Source organism: Lactuca sativa, chromosome 6, assembly GCF_002870075.4.
Source record: "Lactuca sativa cultivar Salinas chromosome 6, Lsat_Salinas_v11, whole genome shotgun sequence".
Lineage (NCBI taxonomy): Eukaryota > Viridiplantae > Streptophyta > Magnoliopsida > Asterales > Asteraceae > Lactuca > Lactuca sativa.
The window spans coordinates 9,594,426-9,618,863 of record NC_056628.2 but is presented as its reverse complement, the minus strand read 5'-3'; the positions used below and the strand labels follow the sequence as shown (position 1 = coordinate 9,618,863).

At 43.6% G+C, this 24,438-nt stretch overlaps 1 protein-coding gene across 1 annotated transcript; it reads left to right on the top strand.

Annotated features, from left to right (window-relative positions):
* The first annotated feature begins 21,293 nt into the window (after window positions 1–21,293).
* Window positions 21,294–23,563, top strand: LOC128126744 (uncharacterized). The gene is made up of 2 exons (XM_052764843.1): window positions 21,294–21,516; window positions 23,172–23,563. Exons 1-2 carry the CDS (start codon window positions 21,294–21,296, stop codon window positions 23,561–23,563), a joined length of 615 nt encoding a protein of 204 aa, XP_052620803.1.
* The last annotated feature ends 875 nt before the right edge of the window (window positions 23,564–24,438 follow it).

Genomic DNA, 24,438 nt, shown 5'->3' with positions numbered 1-24,438 from the left:
ATCGTTTAGGTCATCGCTTGGGCCATCGCTTGGGTCATCTTTTTGGTTTATCGCTTTGGCTCATCGCTTAGGTCATCATTTAGGCCATCGCTTGGGTCATCTTTTTGGTTTATCGCTTTGGTTCATCGTTTTGGCTCATCGCTTTGGCTCATCGCTTAGGTCATCGCTTCGCACCATATTTTATCACACATATATCATCGCTTACCGTTCATCTCATCTTTCATTGCTCATCATTTATCTCATCTTTCATCGCTCATCATTTATCTCACCTCTAATCTACTCATGTTTTACCCAACACATTTTGTAGATATAAAATACATATATAGTTTATATCATTTAAAACACGTATAAAACATTTCATTTAGCATAGACAACAAGTATTCAAACAATATACACACATAGCACGTAATTTATATAAAATACTTCATATCTATGTGTAAGATGAAAGCAACTATTTACACACCTGCAAAGGTGGTGACTCGGTACTCGGACAACACTTCATTTAATTTAAAACAAATTTTCGTTGACAAAACCTAGTATCATTTCCACTAGAGTTTAGTCTAATGTTTAATGAGACTAATTGATAGTCTAGCTATTATTACTATTATATAAGCGTTAAGCAATACTCTTCACCCACTATGTACAGACAGGGGTCAAACATGAAACACCACAGGGCATGATCATTTTGGCATATAGAACTTCTGAAATCCAACAACCCAGGTGGCCCTTCATACCGGATTCCCCGTACCGCGAGTGGTTAAAAAGATATTATAACGACACTTATATAACCCATAATAATAGCGCAAATAATTATTATAAGGTCCAAATAACGTTACTACATTTAAATAAAAGCTATATTAAATATTAGGTAAGCATATCTTACCTACGAGGGGGTTTGGCTAGAAGCCGTGCTCTGTAGGGACCGCTAGGCAGTGTGAATTAGAGATTGAGCTGCAATTGATGGAGCAGCGGTGGGCCCCGACACAGTTTCAGTCGGCGCCGAAGCGGTCTAAGAGCACTGATTCTAGAGCAAGGGGACAACAGGGCTACACTTGTGGCAAGTGCAGGAAGGGTCATTCAGGGGTTTGTAGATCGGGTAGCGGATGCTGCAAATATGGCCTGGAGGGAATTTCACAAGGTATTGTCGCCAGACGACCCCGGTTCAGGATATGAGGATCTGCTACCACTGTCATCAGGTTGTTCATGTGAAGACCAACTTTCTGCAGCTCACTGCTAGTCCGGCGCTGGCTCCAGCGCCGGCTACATTGAGGATTACCGATTGGAGGCAGGGTAGAGCAGAGCCCCCAAGGGCCCAGGGACGCACCTTCTAGCTTACAGCCGAGGAGGCCAGAGCAGCACCGAATGTTGTTGTTAGTATGTTACTATCCCTTATCTCATTTACTATATCTATTTTATGCTTATCTGTTGTACCTATGATTAGGTATGTTTTTAGTGAACTCCTTGCCTACATTGGTTATATTTGACTTGGGGGGGAGGGGAGTCGGCCGTTTTGTATCTCAGGCATTTAGTGGGGAGTTCAGTGTGCCAGTAAGAGAGCTAGAGTGTCCGTTGCGAGTCGCTATCGCCAATGAACACGGGGTTTCTGCTTCTTCAGTCTATCGAGGATGTGACTTGGAGATCTTCGGAGTGTCCTGCCCGATCGACTTGATTCCGATCCCCATGGGGGATGTGTGTGTGATTATGGGTATGGACTGGCTTAGTCGTTTCAGAGTGATGATCGACTGCGAGGGTCATCGAGTGGTGGTTCAAACCCTACGTGGGGGAGAACTGATCATCTATGGCGAGGGTACCAGGCTGGGATCAGGGTTTTGTTTAGCTGCCAGGGATCGACAGTATATTCAGCACGAGTGTGCAGGTTATCTAGCGTATGTGGTGGATACGTGGGTCAGAGATAAGATTTCAATATCAGAGGTTCCAATGGTCAGGGAGTTTGCTGATGTATTCTCGGAGGAGTTACCCAGAGTGCCTCCAGAGAGGCAGGTCGAGTTTAGGATCGACTTAGTGTCAGGTGCGGCCCCTATTGCCAAGGCGTCGTACCGTATGGCACCACTAGAGATGCAAGAGATGTTGTCACAGATGCAGGAACTGCTAGGCAAGCAGTTCATTTGTCCGAGCAATTCCCTGTGGGGAGCACCGATACTCTTCGTCAGGAAGAAAGATGGTTCACACCGGACGTGCATCAGCTACCTAGAGTTGAACATGTTGAAGGTGAAGAACCGTTATCCGCTCCCGAGGATAGATGATTTATTTGATCAGTTGCATGGTCTATCTTGGTTTTCCAAGATAGTCTTGAGGTCTGGGTATCATCAGGTCCGGGTCAGAGATGAGGACATGGAGAAGACTGCGTTACGAACTCGTTATGGATATTACAAGTTTGTGGTGATGCCGTTTAGCCTCACCAACGCACCAGTAGTGTTTATGGACCTGATGAATCGGGTCTGTAGACTGATGCTCGATCGCTCGATCATAGTATTCATCGACGATATCTTAGTGTATTCCAAGACCTGAGAACAGCATGAGGAGCATCTGTGAGAGTTATTGGGAGTTCTGAGGCATGAAGGACTTTATGCCAAGTTCTCGAAGTGAGAGTTTTAGTTACGAGAGGTCCAGTTCCTAGGATACCTCGTTAACCAAGAGGGGATTTTGGTCGATCCGACCAAAATCGAGGCAGTCATGCAGTGGGAGGTTTCGAAATCTCCCTCGGACACCATGAGCTTTTTGGGATTGGCAGGGTACTACTGGATATTTATACAAGATTTCTCCAAGATTGCAGTACCCCTCACTCGTCTGACGAGGATGGGGGTGGATTTCCGGTGGGGCCCCGGAGCAGTAGAGGGCGTTTGATACCCTCCGACAGCGTTTATGTGAGGCTCTAGTGTTGACTCTTCCGGAGGGAGTCAAGGATTTTGTGGTGTTCTATGATGCATCCATCACAGGACTGGGTGCGGTCCTTATGCAGAGGGGACGGGTGATAGCCTATATATCGCAATAGTTGAAGCCGCATGAGACAATATGCCCTACTCACGATCTGGAGCTGGGGGCGGTGGTGTTCACCCTCAAGATTTGGAGGCATTATCTCTATGGGGTCCGCTGTACCATCTACACGGACCACAAGAGCCTGAGACATATCATGGATCAGCCGAACCTGAACATGAGACAGCGCAGGTGGCTAGATGTAGTCAAGGACTACAATTATGAGATCCTTTACCACCCAGGTAAAGCGAACATGGTGGCGGACACTCTGAGCCGCAAGTCAGCTGGATCTTCCACACTAGCGACGTGTATGAGGATATCGGTGGATTCACCACTCGTGAGTTTGATTAGAGAGGCTCAGGATGAGGGCATGCGGCCAGGGAAATGGAAGATAGAGAGGATTAGGGGCAATAATGCCCGATTTGTATAGGATAGCCAGGGATTGTTGACCCGATGCGGTCGGGGTATAGTTTTCGATGTCTGGTGAGGTCAGACTGACAGGAGGCTCATACGTCTCACTTCTTTATTCACCCGGGGGCCGCCAAGATGTACAGAGACTTGAGTTTGAGTTACTGGTGGCCGTGCATGAAGCGAGAAATTGCTTGGTATGTCGAGGGGTGCTTGATCTATAGGATGGTCAAGGCCGAGCATCAGAGGCCACATGACAAGCTACAACCTTTAGAGATTCCCATGTGGAAATGGGAACATATCACGATGGACTTCATTACCAAGTTGTCGAGGATGACGAAGGGATTCGATGCTATATGGGTCATCGTGGATCGATTGACCAAGAGTGCCCATTTCCTGACCATACGGGAGAGCTCATCAGCCGAGAAGCTGGCCAAAGTGTATGTCTACAAGATCGTTGCTCACCACGGAGTTCCGGTTTCTATTGTTTTCGACCATGATGTTAGGTTCACCTACCGTTGCTGGCATAAGTTCCATGAAGAACTGGGCATGCAGCTGCACTTTAGCACAACTTACCATCTGCAGACCGAGGACCAGAGTGAGCGGACCATCCAGACCCTCGAGGACATGATGAGGGCTTGTGTCATCGATTTCGGTGGGAGATGGGATTCCCACTTACCCTTTGCAGAGTTCTCCTACAACAACAACTATCATTCCAGCATTGGTGCCCCACCTTTTGAGATGGTGTATGGCCGAAGATGTCGCATCCCAGTCTGTTGGGGTGAGTTTGGTCACAGAGTGATGGGACGGACGGAGGTTGTCTTGCAAACTACTGAGAAGATTCTGCAGATTAGACAACGACTGTAAACTGCTCAGATTCAGCAAAAGAGTTACGCCGACAAACACCGATCTGAGTTGGAGTTCTAGGTGGGTGACATGGTATTACTGAAGGTTTCACCCTGGAAGGGTGTGATTCGCTTCAGAAAGAGGGGAAAGTTGGGTCCCCGATACATTTGACCATTTCGGGTTATTGCTAGCGTTAGCAACGTTGCATACAGATTGGATCTTCCGGAGGAGCTTCGTCATATACACAACACTTTCCACGTTTCCCAGTTGCAGAAGTGCATATTGGATGAGGATATGGTAGTGTTGTTGGATGATGTTCAGGTTTACGAGCGTCTGAACTTTGTGGAGCAGTCGGTGGCTATTTTGTTAAGGAAGGTAAAGGTTCTGCGCAACAAGAACGTACCTATGGTAAAGATGCAGTGGCGACATCGGAGGGAATCATAGTGGACATGGGAGCCAGAGTCTGAGATGCAGGAGCAGTACCCGGATCTATTTACCGCTGCAGACTTCGAGGACGAATTCTAAGTCAACTGGGGGAGAATTGTAACATCCCGAGATTTTGCAGGTATATCCGAATCCTTTTTTTCTATTATCATTTTGTCATTTGTAGTCCCTACGGGTTAAACGATTCGACCCATGAGAAGCTTAATGGCTAAAGTTGTAACACCGGGATCAAGAGAGTACGCAAAGTGTACATAAGGTACGCTGAGCGTACTCATGCCAGGTGGAAACCTTAATATTTAGGGTTTGAGTGCTATATAAACAACCTTATGAGCTCATAACCCTCCCTTACCTCAACCTCCACTGCTTAGAGTCGTTTCCCCAAACCCTAATCATTTCCTTGAGTGTGTGAGCTTATAGAGTGTATTTTGAGTAGTTTGAGAAGAAGGTGTTTCATCAAGGAGTTTGAGAAGGAGAACACGCTAGTAGATCTGAAGTTTTTTGGTGCCCTAAAAGCTCTAGAAGGTAAAAAGCTTCAAACTTTATGCATGCATGTTATAGATCTTTCCATTTTAGCTTTAAGAACCATTTCTTGTCCCAAAAGTCCCAAGTTGGTGCATAATATGATTTGGACGAAATAAATTGTCCTTCAAGACTCTTGAAGAGGTCATATGTGATAAAAATGAGGTCCCAATGGCTTAAGATGTCTCATGCATGTAGTAGAAAGGTCTTATTGGATTAAGACCATGTATTAAGAGCTTTCTAGATGTCCAAAGTCTTAAAGTTCGAGAGTTTATGGTTCTAAGACACTTTAGGTCAATGGATCTGAAATATAGGCTTAAGTGCTTAAGCCATTAAGCACTTATTGGAGTTTTGGTGAAACCCTGCATACGCCCCGCGTAATTTCTGTACGCCCAACGTACTGAGTCAACCACCCCAATGGTAGTCAACGCAAATGGAAGTATGGCCCTGTACGCCCTCTGTTGGGATTTTGACATTTTAGGCTTCGGGTTTGGGCCACTCTTGGGCCAGTTTGACATGGGCCTTACTGGACTTTCTGAACAATGATGTTTTGGGCCAATTGGTAATGGATTTTAGATTAAGCCCCAATTAGGGAGTGGGGCCCAATTGGAGAAATTAGGCCATTAATGGGCTTATGTATATGGACTTTTTTCATAGTGAATTGATATTGGGCCTTGGCCCAAATTAGAGAAAAAGGCGAAATGGACTATGTGCATTCTTAGTCAATGTTAGTATTCCCATCTATTAACATAGTATTTGTTATTTGATAGTTCGGGATTTTTGGTTGGACAGTGATTTGGGAGTTCGATTCTTCAGTTCAGATCGACAATGTGAGGTGAGTTATCCTCACTATATCAATTGGGTCTAAGGCACCAACGCCGACCCTTTTCGAATTTGTATCCGGGTTTATCACACGTTATGAGTTATAATATGTGTATCCTGGTTATAGGATGGTTGCTATGTTAGAGATCGGTTAGATTAGTATCATGGTTATAGGATGGTTGTATGTTAGTGATCAGTTAGATCGGTATCCTGGTTATAGGGTGGTTTCCATGATTAGTGATCTGTTAGATCTGCATGTTTACTTGTTTATATGTATGTGCACATGTTTGCTGGTTTGGGGAAAGGGTTGAGGCATGTCCTGCTGTGTGCAGTAGGCCAAGACACCCTGGGCAGACTGGGTAAACTTCAGGCCCGGTTCAGGCAAATCTAGTCAAGCCGAAGGCCCAGTGAGTGGTCCGGATAGGCTGAAGGCCCCGAGGAGGGCGGTCCAGACGTGCCAAGGGCTCGGAGAGCGTTCCAGATAGACTGAGGGCAAGGAGTCGGTCCATTCAAACTTATGGCTCATTATTCATGTTGTTTGCTTATATGTTTATATGATATGGTTATATCTATATGGCGTTGATATTTTGGGGGTAACTCACTAAGTCTTCGAGCTTACATCTATCGATTATTGTTTCAGGTACTTCGGATGATCGCGGGAAGGAGAAGGCGTGACCGTACACTTCCTTGGTTTATGATTATGATTTCTGGGAACACTGATATGATACTATTTTGAAAACGAATTGTAATAACTTAATGATTTCTAAATGTTTTTAAAAGTTCAAATTTGACATGATTTTTATGGATGTTACAATTTAAGCATCATTATGGACCTTGAGGCTACCCCTCATCAGCCTCCTTACCCCAAGAACTTACCCCATGAAACCCTAGAAATCTTTGGTGTGTTCTTAAGCTTTTGTTGAAAGTTTTGGTGTTCTTTTATGCATTTGAAGAAGAAAGGACTTAGTGGTGGTGCATTGTTGGAGTTGGAGCTTCTAGATCAAGATCTATCTTCTTCGTTGCAAGCTTCTGGAGGTAAAAAGTTCTTACCTTGATGGTGATTTTGTTAATATTCCATTTGTGGTTAGATTTAGGAGCTTTTGGTCCCTTGACCTTGGTTCTTGGGAGTATGGGTTACTCCAGAACTTTAGGCTAGAATTTCTTGTTAGATCTGAGGTCCTTGAAGTATAAAAATTGAATCTTGGTGATTACGATTCAACCATGCATGAGTTTTTGGACTTTGTAAGGAGTTTTAGACCTACGGTTTGGTATTGGGTCCTTTTGGGCCATGTAAGTTAGGAAATTCGTTAACTTTATGGATTACAACATTATTAAGAAATATATCTGAGGTTTGGATGTCATGGTCTCGAGGGATTAAGCTATTAGACTGAGAAAAGGTTCTTTGGCTAGTGTACATACTTTTAAGTACGATGCGCGTACTGGGTTTGAGTCCCATAGGCTGGTCATTGAAGAGTACGCTGGGCGTACTCGCCTGTTGGGCTTTTGGGCCTTTGGTCTAGTTTGGGCTATTTTATGGTTTAGGGTTGTCATTGTTTAGGCCCAATAAAGGAAGCGTAAAATGGTCTTTTACCCTAGGAGTCGGGATTAAGGATTTAGACTCTCGGTTATGGTTCACGACCTAATTATTAATTAGGGTATTATTTGATAATATTTAGTGTGGAGATTTCCCGGATTAGCAGTCCGAGCATTTATCTAACTTTTCAACAGCTCAAGGTGAGTCTCCTCATAGTACTTGTGGGTCGAAGGCACCAATGCTAACCCATTAGATTATGTTATAGTATGCTAGCTGTCTTTTTGACTCTTTCACGTATCGTATGTGTTGGTATGTATACAGGGCGAGACCTGGTGCCATACGGGGCTTGATGAGTGTGTTCGATGGGGCTCATCACATGTCACTGGCAGATCCGTTCTAGGCGGGCCCCGATGGTTGTCGGGAAAGGCCCATTATATGTATGGTATGGGGTATTTTGCGGAACTCATTAAGCTTTGTGCTTACGGTTTTCAGTTTATGTTTCAGGTACCTCTGGTTCAAAGGGGAAGGGATTTGTAACGCCTGTGTTTCTGGGCTTGTCATTAATGTTGATATAATAGTCTAGGTTAACCTTTGTAACCCGTTTTGAAATAATAGAAGTGTATTATTTGTGTATTATGTGTTTTGTGCTTAATTGCTTAATTGCTTAATTATGGGATTAGATTAATTAAGAATAAAATGAGCATCAAAATTTAAGTGTAAAATAAACTCGTTATCTTTGAATAATGTTGTAGTAGTTGAAACGAGGTTTCCGAATGTATATAGAACGCCCAAATCTGACTTCATATCAGGAAGTTATGATTTTCTGAAGTTTCGACTTAGCGATGTGCAGAGTTCGTATGAAGAAGATATGAATTTTCAAAGTTTATTAAATAATTAATATTTAAATTTAATTATTAAACCCGATATTATCCGAAAGGGAGTCATCGGACTCATCCGAAGTACGCCCAGCGTACAGTGAAGCGTGACGTCCCTCGCACTCGAGTTCTTCGGATGACGCACGCAGTGACGATTTTGGACGCATACGCCCCGCGTACGGCTGTACGCCCAGCGTATTGCGAGGCCTCAGCCTCCTATAAATAGGATGTGAGGGTTCCGGGCTTATTTGCTCATTTCTTCTCCTTTTTGTGCCGAAGCTCTGCGTATAAACCCCCGAAGCCATCCCGACACCCCGGATCTCATATCCAAGTTAAGAGGAAGTTTTACGCTCTCGAAGATCCCGAGAAGTGCGATTCCCGAGCCGAAGCTCTGCCCGCGAGAAGTTCGATTTTTGTGTAGATCTTCCAGATTATGAAGTATTCAGGTTATGTTAGCCGAACGAAGGGATGAAATGCGACAGATGTTGCATGATAATAGGGATGAACCTATCATACCTATTGAGGAACCCGAACTGATTCCCGAGCAATCGGAGGAAGGGAACAACAGTCGCATTATGAGTCAAGTTGGGATTCAAGGAGAACGAAGGAACGATCCGGAAAGGAGAAACAACAAGGATGGGCGAATGTACAAGAACTTCTTGGGCGCCAAGCCGCCAAGTCTTTCTGGAAGCCCAAAGCCTGTTGAGATAATGGATTGGATCTTCGAAATGGAGATGGTATTTGAAAGTTGCGACTGTAGCAACAAATAGAAGACTGTATTTGTAGTCAGACAACTGAAGACTGGAGTCTTGAGTTGGTGGAAGTTGTTGGCAGATACTATGCCACGAGGAGAAGCCCTGAAAATGTCATGGGAGGAGTTCTTGGAACAGTTAAGGGTACAATATTGTTCAGAGATAGATCTGATTGATCTGAACAATGAGTTCCAAAACTTGAAGAAGGGGAGGATGAGCATAGATGACTATGCTACTGCATTTACTGAGAAAATGAAGTTATTTCCGTACCTAGTGCCAACAGAACTCTCCAAGATTGAGAGGTTTGCTAATGGACTGCCTGCCGACTTTGGTCCGACAATCAAGATGGCAATTACTCTGAAAACAGTTGTTCGTGCAGCTAAGAATGTGGAGGCCCAGCAGAAGGAAAAGGGTCTGGAAAGGATAGATGTTGGTGAAAAGAGGAAGTTCGATGGAACTTCAGGGTCCAACAAGAAAAACAAGTTCTCGAAGTCTGGTTCGAGGGGAGGTGGAGGCGAAGCGAAATGGTGTGACAAATGTAAGAAGAAGCATCATGGAAAATGTGAGGTAGTGGCCACATGCTACAAGTTTGGAAAGCCAGGGCACTATGCCAATGAGTGTACCCTCACTAAGAAAGTTTGTTATGGTTGTGGTGAGGAGGGACACATGTCGAAGGATTGCCCGAAGAAGAAGGAGGCAGCTAGACCCAACATTCCGCCAAAGCCGAAGGCGAGAGCATTCCAGATGACACTGGAAGCTGGTAAAGATGAAGCTGATGTCGGTTCAGGTACCTTTCTCGTAAACAAATTGCATGCCCAAATTTTATTTGATTCTGGAGCCAACTACTCCTTTATATCGCATGAATTTGGTAGAAAGCTAGCTTTCCCTGTTGATAGACTTGATAATGCTTTGTTAGTCGAAGTAGCTAGTGGCAAGTTTGTACCTGTTAGTCATTGTATGAAAAACATCTTAATTGACTTGAATGGGAATAAGTTCCACGAGGAATTATTGCCTATAGAACTTAACGGTTTCGACATCGTTTTGGGAATGGATTGGCTTAGCGCCAATGACGCCGAGATTTTATGCAAGAAGAAAATAGTCAAAGTAAACCCGCCTGGGAAAGAGTCGTTTATGGTGTATGGAGATAAACGCAGAGTAAATTCTGGAATCATTTCATTGATGAAAGCCAGAAAGTGTTTGGCTAAAGGATGTACGTCGTATCTAGCATTCGTGATGGATGCTAAAAAGGAGAAAAAGGTGATGCAGAGCATTCTTGTCGTGTGTGATTATCCGGAAGTATTTCCCGAAGATCTTCCCGGATTACCGCCTGATAGACAAGTGGAGTTTAGAATAGACTTGTTGCTAGGGATGACGCCAATAGCAAAAGCACCTTATCGATTAGCACCGACAGAGATGAAGGAGCTGATGATGCAACTTCAGGAGTTATTTGACAAAGGTTTCATTAGACCTAGTTCATCGCCCTGGGGAGCTCCGGTGTTATTCGTAAAGAAGAAAGATGGAAGTATGAGAATGTGCATTGATTATTGAGAGCTGAACAAGGCAACAATATGGAATAGATATCCGTTGCCAAGGATTGATGACCTGTTTGATCTATTACAAGGTTCAAGTTATTTTTCAAAGATCGACCTAAGGTCAGGATATCATCAGCTGAAAGTAAGAGAGCAGGATATAGAGAAGACTGCATTCAGAACACGATATGGACACTATGAGATCTTGGTTATGTCGTTTGGACTAACCAATGCTCCAGCAACATTCATGGATTTGATGAACAGGGTTTGTAATCCCTTCCTGGATAAATCTGTGATAGTGTTTATAGACGACATTCTGATTTATTCAAAGAGCCAAGAAGAGCATGGCAGAAACTTGCGAGAAGTGTTAGAAGTCTTGAAGAAGGAGAAGTTGTATGCTAAGTTCTCCAAATGTGATTTTTGGATTCGAGAAGTCCAATTCTTGGGTCATGTGGTCAACCAAGAAGGTATAATGGTTGATCCAGCAAAGATTGAAGTTGTGATGAAGTAGGAGCAACCAAAAAGTCCCACGGAGATTCGAAGCTTTTTAGGATTAGCCGGATATTACCGAAGGTTTATCCAAGGCTTTTCTTCGATCGCTAGTCCATTGAAAGCTTTGACCCACAAAGAAGCTACTTATGCTTGGAGTGATAAGCATAAAGAAGCATTCGAGAAGCTAAAGAAGAAACTATGTGAGGCACCGATAGTTTCTCTACCCGATGGAGTAGAAGGCTTCGCTGTTTATAGCGATGCGTCTGGGGTTGGATTGGGTTGTGTTTTGACCCAAAGAGAAAAGGTGATCGCATATGCGTCTCGACAATTGAAAGAGCATGAAAAGAACTACCCGACTCATGATTTGGAGTTGGCAGCGGTAGTTTTCGCTCTGAAAATATGGAGGCATTACCTCTATGGCACGAAGTGTAAACTTTTTACTGATCATAAGAGTCTCCAATATCTCTTTAATCAGAAAGAATTGAATATGAGGCAACGACGCTGGCTAGAATTACTTAAGGACTACGATTGTGAGATACTTTACCACCCCGGTAAAGCTAATGTTGTTGTTGATGCTCTCAGTCGGAAAGTCAATCTTGAAAGGAAAAGGCCAAGAGCGTTGAGAATTAAAGTTGTCTCGACAATTGTGGAAAGTATAAAGAAAGCTGAAGAGGAAGCTTCTGAGAAGAATGACCGAAAGGAGGAACGTTTGGGCAAAACATTGGTGTTTGGTATAAATAGTCATGGACTGAAGGTATTCCAAGATCGGATTTGGATACCTAAGACAGAAGGAATCAGAGATCTTCTGATGGAAGAAGCTCACAAGACCATGTACTCGATTCATCCCGGTAGCACTAAAATGTATAGGGACCTGAAACCCTACTACTGGTGGCCGACGATGAACCTTGATGTTGCAAGGTATGTGGCCGATTGTGTGACTTGTGCGAGAGTCAAGACACAACATCAGAAACAGTACGGGAGTTTAGAACCATTGCATGTGCCTATGGGTAAGTGGGAAGACATTGCTATGGATTTTGTCACTAAACTGCCCAGAACAAAGAATGGTCACGACATGATTTGGGTGGTCGTTGATCGATTCACTAAGAGTGTGCATTTCATAGCGGCCAGGGAGAAATGGTCTATGGATAAGCTTGCGAATTCTTAGGTGAAGGAAATTGAGAGGCTTCACGGTGTTCCGTTAACGATTGTATCGAATCATGATAGCCGTTTCACCTCGAGGTTTTGGAAAAGTCTACAAGAAGAATTGGGTACCAAGTTGTGTTTAAGTACAGCTTACCATCTGCAAACTGATGGTCAGAGCGAACGGACGATACAGACACTTGAAGATATGCTGAGAGCATGTAACCTGGAATTCCTAGGTAATTGGGATGAACATTTACCTTTGGTAGAATTTTCCTACAATAATAGTTTCCACTCGAGCATAAAGATGGCACCTTATCAAGCTTTGTATGGACAGGAGTGTCGTACGCCATCTTGTTGGCTTAAGGTTGGGGAAAAGCAGTTTATGGGACCGGAGATAGTCCATCAAACTGCTGAAAAGTTGAAAATAATTAGGGAAAGAATGTTAGCAGCTCAGGACCGTCAAAAGAGCTATGTTGACAACAAGCGAAGACCGATGACTTTTGAAGTTGGAGATTCGGTTTTGCTTAAAGTCTCGCCGTGGAAGGGACTTATAAGATTTGGTAAAATAGGAAAATTAAGTCCAAGGTTTATTGGACCGTTTAAAGTTCTTCAGAGGATTGGGAACCAAGCTTACAAGCTCGAACTACCAGAAGAACTGAATGAAATTCATAACACTTTTCATGTGTGTTATTTGAGGAAGTTCATGGGAGAAGTTCCCAACATGATTCCACTTTCGGAGTTAAGAATCGATGAGAACAAAAGGTTGATTGAAGAACCAGAGGCAATCGTTGACCGAAAGACTAAGAAGTTTCGACGCAAGATGGTCGAGTTAGTGCTTGTCCGATGGAAACACATGAATGGGCCGAATCTCACCTGGGAGTCGGAGAGTGACATGATGGGTCGCTATCCGCATTTGTTTGTTGATGTGTGATTCCGGGGACGAAATCATTCTAAGGTGGAGAGAATTGTAACGCCTGTGTTTCTAGGCTTGTAATTTATGTTGATATAATAGTCTAGGTTAACCTTTGTAACCCGTTTTGAAATAATAGAAGTGTATTATTTGTGTATTATGTGTTTTGTGCTTAATTGCTTAACTGCTTAATTATGGGATTGGATTAATTAAGAATAAAATGAGCATCAATATTTAAGTGTAAAATAAACTCGTTATCTTTGAATAATGTTGTAGTAGTTGAAACGAGGTTTCCGAATGTATATAGAACGCCCAAATCTGACTTCATATCAGGAAGTTATGATTTTCTGAAGTTTCGACTTAGCGATATGCAGCCCGAATACTCGATTTGAGATCGAGCGGTTTTTAGCCGAAACAATCTAAACGAGAATCGAAGATCTCGTTGTTAGTATCGAAACAATGAAAAGCTAGGCGAGAACGGACGTCAAACGAAGAAGTTATGGATTTATAACGAAGTTTTTCTGTCCTGGCCTACTAAAAATAAATAATAAAAATAAAGCTGAAATTTGCCGACGAAGTCTAAACGAAAGTTGTAGACGTAATCTCACCTATGCGTGGATATAAAGAACGTCGAAAACGGAGTTCATATGAAGAAGATATGAATTTTCAAAATTTATTAAATAATTAATATTTAAATTTAATTATTAAACCCGGTATTATCCGAAAGGGAGTCATCGGACTCATCCAAAGTACGCCCAGCGTACAGCGAAGCGTGACGTCCCTCGCACTCGAGTTCTTCGGATGACGCACGCAGTGATGATTTCGGACGCGTACGCCCCGCGTACGGCTGTACGCCCAGCGTACTGCGAGGCCTCAGCCTCCTATAAATAGGATGCGAGGGTTCCGGGCTTATTTGCTCATTTCTTCACCTTTTTGTGCCGAAGCTCTGCGTATAAACCCCCGAAGCCATCCCGACACCCCGGATCTCATATCCAAGTTAAGAGGAAGTTTTACGCTCCCGAAGATCCCGAGAAGTTCGATTCCCGAGCCGAAGCTCTGCCCACGAGAAGTTCGATTTTTGTGTAGATCTTCCAGATTATGAAGTATTTTATACGAAATACGTGTTAGGTGTATAATTTTGTTGTTATGTGCGTGAATGTATATTCACTCTCTTCTATCTCATAGATCTAATTTATTTTCTATGAATTACGTGTTATGTGGGTGTGCCTCATCTGTTATGTGGAATATGTATTGAATGAAAATGTTATACAAGTTTTAAACTATGTATATAAATATATATATTTTTTATCTACTAATATGTTGGGTAGAACATGGGTAGATAGTTGGTGTGTAATAAACAGATGAAAGGCCTCGATGTTGTTGTTGTTGATCTAGTTATTCAGCGGAGTATGGATAACGACCACAGACTCTTTCTAGACAGTCCAGTGGAACGCTAGCAGGTTCATAACCTGTTGGTGTTGTGAACGATGTATTCACCGGTGTACTCTATCCCCCTCATGGTTGCCTTTAGGACATCTATTGTTGAGGAAACCCCTTAGCAGTAATGTCCGTCCCGATGAAAATCCTAGATTAGGTCCCCTGAGATAGATGTTGTTTTAGGGACGTAAAGTGAGGATAACGGGAATGGGTAATCGGGTTGTTGTTGGTTGGTGAAATTAAATATAATTATATATTGTGGGTTGAAAACCCTATATTCTCACCAGGCTCCCAAGCCTAACCCACTCAGTTTTAATTGTATTACAGGTAGTGGCGCAAGGGCATAAGATGGTTGAATCATCAAGTTGTTTTGTTTACAAGTTTGTATATGTATATATTTGTTGAATGACTTGTAATGTTATCGTTTATGCTTTATGGTCTGTATCAAAACATGACATCCCGAGTTTTGATTATATAATGAAAATGCATCTCTTGATGAAATGCTTTGATAAATATTATTTTATCATATTTTGTTTTGGGAACAAATTCCGCAACTCTTTTAAATCAAAAAGATTTACTCTTAAATTATTTTAAAAAGCATAAATGAAACCGGTCTTTTCTGGCCGAGATTTTGGGGATGTCACAGGATTTGGATGATCGCATTGGACACACCATGACTTTCCATTTTATTGACTCTGATGTATTTTGGATGATTATTTATACACTGTGATTTCCTTATGGTTTTGATAAACACGTATGGTTGATGTTTCTTACATATAAAAACAAAAAATTTGGGTTCTCAGTTTTGGGGCGTTACAAGTTGGTATGAAAGCCTTTGTTTGAGGGATTCGGGCATACTTTCGGGTGTGTCTGAACTCAAACTGAAGGTTTGGTGGATTTTTCATAATAAGAAATGTTTTACTAAAGGATTTTCTACTAAAAGAAAGGTGTGTGGTGAATGCAATCAACCGAGCTCAAGTAAGTTTTCCTAAAATACTTATACATGTGTTATGTGATATACATTGATTTGTTTATTTGAGAATCGCATGCTAGATTAGGGCTAAGGATCTGCTCAATTTCATGATAGAATGTTAGGATATATGACTTTATATACCTATTGTATGAGCTTGTAGACCTGCATGCTTGTATTGGATTGATAGGATGGCCTGTTTAAGTGATGCTTGATTCGGATTACTCGATGCTCGAATGTTGTTGCTTTGTTCTTTTAGGAATTTTCATTGATACCATATAACTATTAAGAAAATGTGCTAAGTTACATATTACCGAGGTTAGATAATATTAGAGGGTTAGGTGCTACTCTATTGGGCAACTCTTGTCTAAGTCCAACCGTTGTAGTGTGAGACCTTTCAGTCGAAGAAATATCTAGTGTTTGTGGTATGTAATTGAATTCGTGAGGTAGTTAGATGGTATTAGAGGGAGTTCCTTTTGCTGATGATAGCGGAGAGTGGTGTGATAGTGGCCTAGGAGAGCCTAGGAGATTCTTTAGAGCAATGATCATGTAGTTATGCAAGTGGATACTTTGAGTGTTAGAGAAGTAACTTGGAGGATTCCAGGAGATTCTTGAGGAAAGTACGGATAGATGTGGAAGGTAGTATGAGTCTGTACTACTAGAAGCATAGGATCCATACTCAAGTCAAGGAATGTCACTATGATTCCAGGAAGCTTGTATGAAGTAGGATTTCTTTTCAGGCATGTTCTGATGGTTTGAATGGTTTATTTTCAATATAATGGCCACACGAGGAGGTTCTATCAGTGGTTTGGGTTCTTGCTCTGGGGCCGAACATATGGATGATCAGATACGGGAGTTCATTTCACCAGAAATTACTTACAATATTCTAGAGCAGACTCTTGTGATCTTCGGTACAATCAAGGAGGGTATCATGGTGATTTTGGATGAGCGCTTAGGTGCTTTTCGTTTTGAGATGGTGGTGATGGTGGGAGAATGCACTTTGACTTTTCGAGAGTTTTGGGCATGTGGAGCCCTGGAGTTCTTTAGGAAAAATGATCCAATTACAAGTAGGAGTTGGTTAGCGGATGTCATGAATGCCTTCCGCACTACCTACTGTCCTGAGGGGCAAAGGTAAAACTTGCATCATGTCTTCTGAAAGATAAAGCTCGACACTGGTGGGAGGAGGTTGGGCCCAAACCTTCATTTCTTCTTCCATCATCTTCTCTATTTCAACAAGCTCATCAAAATCTTCTTCCATATCATCTATCTTCGACACTTTATCTTTTGGATTTTCGTGATTCACTTTTGGACTCATCTCAAAGGTAATTGCTTCATCTTCCACATGACATGTGAGCATTGAGTTGGGATGTCAACTAGAGCACTTGCGGTACTAAAAAAAATGGTCTTCCCAAGATTATTGGAAGTTCTTCATCTTACTTCATCTCGAGAACCACAAAGTCAACCAGAAAACAAACTTTCCCACCTTTACCAACAAGTCTTTTATGATTCCTCGTGGGTAAGTGATCGAGTGATTCTCCATCCGTATTGTCATCCTCGTGTCTTGGATCTTTGGTAATATGAGCTTTTGGTAGAAAGAATAAGGCATAAGGTTAATGCTAGTCCTTTAATCAACTAAATCATTAATAGAAGTGGAGTTGCCAAATTCACCAGGCAAGGTGAGTTGGCCTGGATCTCCCATCTTGATTGGAAATCCATTGATGATCGTGACTGAACACAACTCCTTAAGTACTATGGTTAAAGCCTTTTCCAACTCCTTCCTGTTATCCATAACATCTTTTTAAAACTTGTGAAGTTTAGCTATGGACTTAAGGAATGGGGCGTTTATCAAGAGTGAGAGAACTTGTTCCATAAATTTATTTTGTTTGGGCTCTAGAGAATGCTTGATTGCTCGAGATAGGAATGGCAAAGGAGGTTGATATGAATTATAGAGAGAAACTTTTTTGTCTTCATGACACCATGACGTGGTGAATCATTAGAGCACGTTCCAATTTTTGCTCTTTTTGTTTTGGGCTTCTCTTCTTCCAAACACGACTTGGGCATAATGGTAGCTGCTTCATGGGTCATAATTGTCCCATAATGAACCTCTTCTTCGATGTAGATTGGCATTACATGAGGTTGTGATTTTGGGTCTTAATTTATAGGTGGTAACCTCTCATTAACAATTGTGGTAAGTTACCAGATGGCGTGCCTAAGCCGACACGGAAGAGTCACGCCCGACCAAGAGACTTGGCGCCCTGCCCGAGCCAAGAGAAGCGGACTCAGCGCCTGCCAGTGCCCCTAAGACCATGGCGCCCCGATAAAAGGCTCATGCCCGCCAGGGACGCTCCCGACATCAAGACAAAGGATACGGTCAAGCGACAAGGTGAAGGATCAGAGTATTACCGTCGGAGCCAATGGCAGTACTCTGATAGAAAGAGGCGCACAACCCTCCAATCAGCGCCTATGACCTTGTCCCCTAAAAGCGATCCTGTCTCGTACGGACGAGCAGGGTCGCTAAGTATAAAAGGATGCATTTAGGTGCGCTAAAGGTAAGCACTCTTCACCAAGCTATTCCTATCAGAAATACCCAAAACCTCATCTAACTTGACCGTCAGAGCGTTCTTCCGGGAGCCTCCTCCCGGGAAGCAGCTGACAGTGATTTTCTCTTATGACCTTGCAGATACTTTCTAGCGCCACACTAGACATCGAGCCAGGACGAAGGAGCAATGTCGCATCATTTGGCGCCATCCGTTTTGTGTGACGAAGAACGAAACCAAAACCATCGTTCAATAGAATCCATGGCGTCTGACGGTGGGGACGGAGTCGAGCGAGTTCAGAACAACCCCATACGCTCCTTGACACCGTTGGATGACATGGCATCGCCCATAACAACCACCAAAGAGGCCACCGGGGAGGGAAGCTTTGTGCTTACCTTGGTGCCACCGACAAGCCGACGGTTAGCCCAACCACTTCCCGCACCATCGGAAGCGAACACTGAAACCACCGTACCATTGGGGGCGATATCGTCGCCCACACTTCTTCCAACGTCGTTGACATTTCAGCCAATGGTGACGCAATTCTTAGTAAACCAAACGTCACCATTCTTTACCCCGGTGGTACAACACCAACTTCCCTTTTTTCCAGCAGCAATGGAAATCAACCAAACACCGAATACCCAACCAACATTTCACGTGCAGCCACAAAGCCAGATACCAACGAGCACACAGCTGACGCTCCCACCGCTCGCACAAGCCATGACAACACCACCATCGGTTTCTTACTCTACGACAGACCCTTGGGGCGAACCTTTGGTAACCACCAGCATGAGCTGGCAACAACGTATACCAACACAACTCCCAACCCAACCTTAGCTCATGCATCCAGGATTTTCGTTACAGCTGCCGTTCCAGCAACAACCATTCTATGGTCCCAAAACGGGGTACCAAGCATTCTACGGTTATCTGGGAGCACCGTCGTATAGCACGCCCCACCAGTATGATGCGCAAGGCCCGCTAGCTATACCCAATCAGGATTGCCTGTCGTGGAGTGATATATCTCTGTTTTCCAAGGAGCTACTAGATTACAAAATCCTAAATACAGCAAAACTCCCCAACTTGAAAACCTACAAAGGTACAACCGATCCAGGTAGCCACATTGATACGTACGAATGGACGATGACGTCGTTAAAGTTGGACCAACGTTTCTGGTGCACATACTTCTCGACCACCCTAGATGGAAATGTAGGAACGTGGTTCAAAACATTACGACCAGGTAGCATCTATAACTTTGGCCAACTCAAATATCTATTTCTTACAAAATTCATGCAGTTGTGTAAGTACAAAGGTGACTCCCACTCCATCATCGGGTGTAAGCAAAAGGAGGTGGAAACCGTAAGAGAATATTTCACATGGTTTACGAATGCCACGTTAGATGTGCCAGGTCACGACGAAGGCCTCATAGCAGGAGCTTTCACAGGGGGAATCGTGCCGGGTCCTTTGTCACAAAAACTCATGGGCAAAAAATCATAGACAAGAGCCGAATTGAAGGAAAGGGTGGAGAGGTATCTAAGGCAAGAGGAAGGCGAGGTGGTGAAACAAGTGTATCTGTGCACCATAGCAGTCAAGCGTTATAACCCAACCCATACAGAAGCACCGGGAGGAAGTAGATACTCCGGACGAGGAAAGAGACCGATGGGGCGCTTCAGGCCATTTGTTAGAGACGACAGACGAAGCCGACGACCAGAGGTATACGCGGTCGCATACAAGCAACAAGAAAAGGCATCAAAAGGATGGTACTGAAAATACCATAAGAGCAAAACACACGATACCGCTAATTGTTCAGTCCTTAAGAAAGAGATGGAGGAGAAAAAACTCAAGGGGGATCTTGTGGAGATAGCATGCAGCCTGCGTGCCAAATTCGACGCAGAAAACGCCAAAGGAGGTCCGAAAGAGGGCACTCAGCCCAAAGAAATATTCATGATACGCGGCAAGAGGGGTAGGCACGAAGGGACTACCCACCCGGAGAACCCCCCGGATGCGACACAAGCGCTCACATTCTCGGCACAGGACCCCCGGCCGTAAGGCTGGACAGGTGATAACCCACTCATAATCCAAGCGTCTATTAAGGACGTGGTCATACACAGAGTGTACATTAACACAGGAAGCTCAGCGGACATCATCTACGAACACTACTTTCGTCTACTCCCAGACAGGTGGAAGGATGGCTTAAGAACTACAACGGGAAGGTTGGTCGGATTCACGGGACACAGTCTATGGCCATTAGGAACCATCCACCTCCCCCTTACGCTGACTAGTCACGACAAGCAGCGGAGGAAAACGGTTTTGGTCGATTTTGTCGTGATTCGACACTCAACAGAACATAACATCATTTTGGGAAGGTCAACTCTTCTTAAATTAGGAGTGATCCCGTCAACAATGCACGGGATAGTGAAGTTCAACGCTAGTGAAGGATCGGCTAAATTCTAGCCACACCGCCAAGACAACTGCAATGTTTCGCAATCATGCAGCCAGCCGAGATGACAAGGGAAACCAAAAAAGCACGAGGCGGACCGGCAGACGAGAAAGAATTGATCAACGATGATTACCCCGATCAGACGATTAGCATCGGTCGCAACCTCCTAGGGCACACCAGACGGGTGCTTGTGGATCTCCTCTGACGATACAAACACGTGTTTGCTTGGGCTCCCACAGACATGGTTGGCGTAGACCGGAAAATCATAGAGCAAAAGCTCATGATTAAACCAGGCACAAAGGAAGTTAAGCAGAAAAAGAGGGTTCAAGGATGGGACCGCAATAGGGCGATCAACGCGGAGGTAGCCAAACTGACAATGGCGGGGATCTTGAGAGAATCAATCTTTCCAACCTGGATAGCCAATCCTGTCATGGTGCATGTTCATCGACTTTTCTGATCTCAACAAAGCGTGCCCTAAGGATTGCTACCCCCTACCAGAAATCGATCAGAAGGTAGAATCATTACAAGGTTTCAAATTAAAGTGTTTCCTGGATGTGTATAAAGGGTATCATCAGATCCTAATGAACAAGGACGACGAGGGAAGAACGACCTTTTACACAGATCACGGTACATTTTGCTACACAAAAATGCCGTTCGGATTAAAAAATGCAGGGGCAACATACCAACGCTTGGTCGTAGCCATGTTTTCAAAGCAGATTGGAAGGGACATTGAAGTATACGTTGACGATATGGTCATTAAAAGTGAAGGTGAAGAAAGAATGCTACAGGACGTTGGAGAGACCTTCAAGACATTGGAAGAAGCAAAGATGAAGCTGAACCCGAACAAATACACCTTTGGAGTTGAAGAAGGCCAGTTCCTAGGATACTGTGTTACTAGGCAATACATCCAGCCCAGCCCAGCCCAACAAAGGTGGATAAGTTCATGGAAACTCCACCCCAAGCACTTTAAGGGACGCGCAGGGCCTAAATGGGAAAATCACAGCACTCAGCAGGTTCATCTCAAAGTTGGCCGACAGGGCCATGCCGCTATTCAACACACTAAAGGGCTGTATCAAGAAAAGTAATTTCAAATGGTTCATCTCAAAGTCGGCCGACAGGGATAGTCAAGGTTTTGAGGAACAAGGAGGTACCTTTGTTTTGGTTCAGTGGTAACATCGGAAGGGGTCTGAGATGACTTGGGAGTCAGAGTCGGAGATGCGAGGGCAGCATCCAGAGTTGTTCGAGGAATAAGACTTCGAAGGCCAAGTCTAGTTCTAGTGGGGGAGAATTGTAACACCCCGAGATTCAGGTATATTCCGTTCATCCTTGTTCTTTAAAGGGTGTTATGGATCATTCCTTAGCCTCCATATCAGTGAGTGAAACCCTAAAAGAGAGCCCCATCGTTCTTAGTGTGTGAGAGTGTTGATTTGAGCTTGTTGGTGCTTTAGTGGCTTAGTGAAGAAGAAGGAAGGGATTTCTTGGAGGCTAAAGCTTGAGGTGCCATTTTGGATCTGAGATCTACAGAGGAAAGGGCTACACTTGGAGGTATAAAGTTCAAAACTTTCCTCTTCTTTTGGTTGTTGTTGTATGTGTCCTTTTTAGGGCTAAAAACCCCAAAGGTGGAGGTCAGATCTAAAATATGGATGTAGGTCTTAACTGTTTAAGACCTCAAGAGAAAAAGGGCTGAAGCAGGGGAGTACGCCGGGCGTAATCCCTAGTACGCACCGCGTACTGGGTGGCGCTCCTCGATTCTGAGGTACAGCCGGGTACGCTCAGCGTACACATCTAGTACGTGCAGCATAACCCGGAGAGTTGACTTTTGGTTGACTTTTAGGTTACGGTCTATTGTGGGGCCTTTGAGCTATGAGAGGGGTAAAATGGTCTTTTACCCTTCTGAGAGTGCCATAAGAGAGCATAGTCTAGCCTTTGAGAGTTATATTAAATCGAGTGTTTATTCCATATGATTAGACGGAGGCTAGGCCAGTGTTTACCGAGTTAGAGATTTACCGAGATACCCGAGGTGAGTCTTCTCACTATACTTTTAGAGTTAAGAGACAAAGTATTATAGAGTTATATGCCAGTGTGATTGCATGTTATTATGTGATGTGATTTATTGTGATATGTGATATGCATGATTCAGAGTTATAGAGTTGGGACTTTCGGGTCCCTAGAGTTAGGGCCAGAGGGCCCACAGAGAGTTGGGGCTGGAGGGCCCCACTGAGACACATTGACCAGAGGGTCAACAGAGTTACAGCCTCGAGTGGCTATTATGTGATTAGTGTGGTATTTTAGGGAACTCACTAAGCTTATGCTTACAATGTTCAGTGTTATGTGTTTCAGGTACCAGTGATGACCGCGGGAAGGCGCCGACTTGATTCGTACACACATGGGATTGGATGTATTTTGATCTTGGGAGACACTTTGTGAAACAAAAACATGATGTTATGACATTTTATGAATGAATGGTTTTGTCAAAATGTGTTTTTCAAATGTGAAAAATTGTTTTAAATTTTACGGTGTTACAGTCGTGGCGGTGGATTATTTAACAAAATGGATTGAAGCGGAGCCGTTGGCATGCATAATAGGAAGGCACATAATTAAATTTGTCTGGAAGAACATCATGACCAGGTTTGGCACGCCTAAAATACTGATAAGTGACAACGGACTCCAATTTGCTGAAAACCCGTTCAAAGAATGGTGTGCCAGCAAAGGGATCAACCAGCGATTCACATCAGTGACACATCCACAAGCAAACGGACAGAAAGAAGTATCCAATAGAACCATCGTGAACGGGATCAAGAAACGACTAGGGAAGGCCAAGGGAAACCGGACTGAGGAAATACCAACGGTACTATCGTTATATAGAACAACCCCAAGGACAAGCACACAGGAAACACCATTTAACTTGACATATTGAACAAAGGTGATGCTTACGGTAGAGGTGATGATAGGCACGCTAAGGACAAGCTGTACTAGCGAAGAGGCCAACTCCCAATACCTAAGGCTGAATCTAGACACCCTTGTGGAGAGGCGAGAGAAGGCAAGCATACGCCAGGCAGCGTACAAGCGTGCGACGGAGAGATACTACAATCAAAGAATCAGGGAAAAGCGTTCAGTTTGGGAAAGTATGTGCTAAGAAAGAATGAAGCAAGTCGGTCTCAACCTCAGGGGAAGCAGGGAACCGTATGGGAAGGCCCATACAGAATGGTCGAAGCGAACCAGAATGGGGCGTACACCTTGGAAACAATGGAAGGAAGACATATGCCAAGGACATGGAATGCAAGGAATTTGAGGAAATTCTACTTCTAAAAGAAAACTTCCACGAAAGGGCGATAAAGTCGGGGTATCCCTCTAAGCGAGTGTCGGTAGATAACTCAAGCGCCAAAGAGTAAGAAACCAAGACAGAAACCTAAGTGCTTAAGCACCTTACAAAAGAAAGGTTTTGTTATTCGACATGTTCGAAACCTTGTACTTAAAGTACAAATTTAGGAAATCAAAATGATGAAAACCTGTACTCAGTGTACTGAACATTTAAATTATAATGCTTAGTGCATTCAATATTAATACTTAGTGTATTAAATACTCAGTGTATTAAATCCTAGTGCATTCAGCCTCAATACTTAGTGTATTAAATCTTACGATGAACATGTACAAGGCTCATCACACCGGCCTATGCAGGTGCTTAGTGCGTCGAGCCATTAGTGCATAGCCCGTATGCTCAGCAAAAGGTCGAACGCTTAGAGCGTGGCCCTACGACATTAATCAATCTAACAACCAACGATACATAGAAAA

Coding starts and splice junctions, on each gene's coding strand:
- LOC128126744 (XM_052764843.1), top strand. CDS start 21,294: ATGCCGTTCGGATTAAAAAATGCAGGGGCAACATACCAACGCTTGGTC. Junction 21,517..23,171: donor CACCTTTGGAGTTGAAGAAG/GCCAGTTCCTAG, acceptor ACGGTGTTACAG/TCGTGGCGGTGGATTATTTA.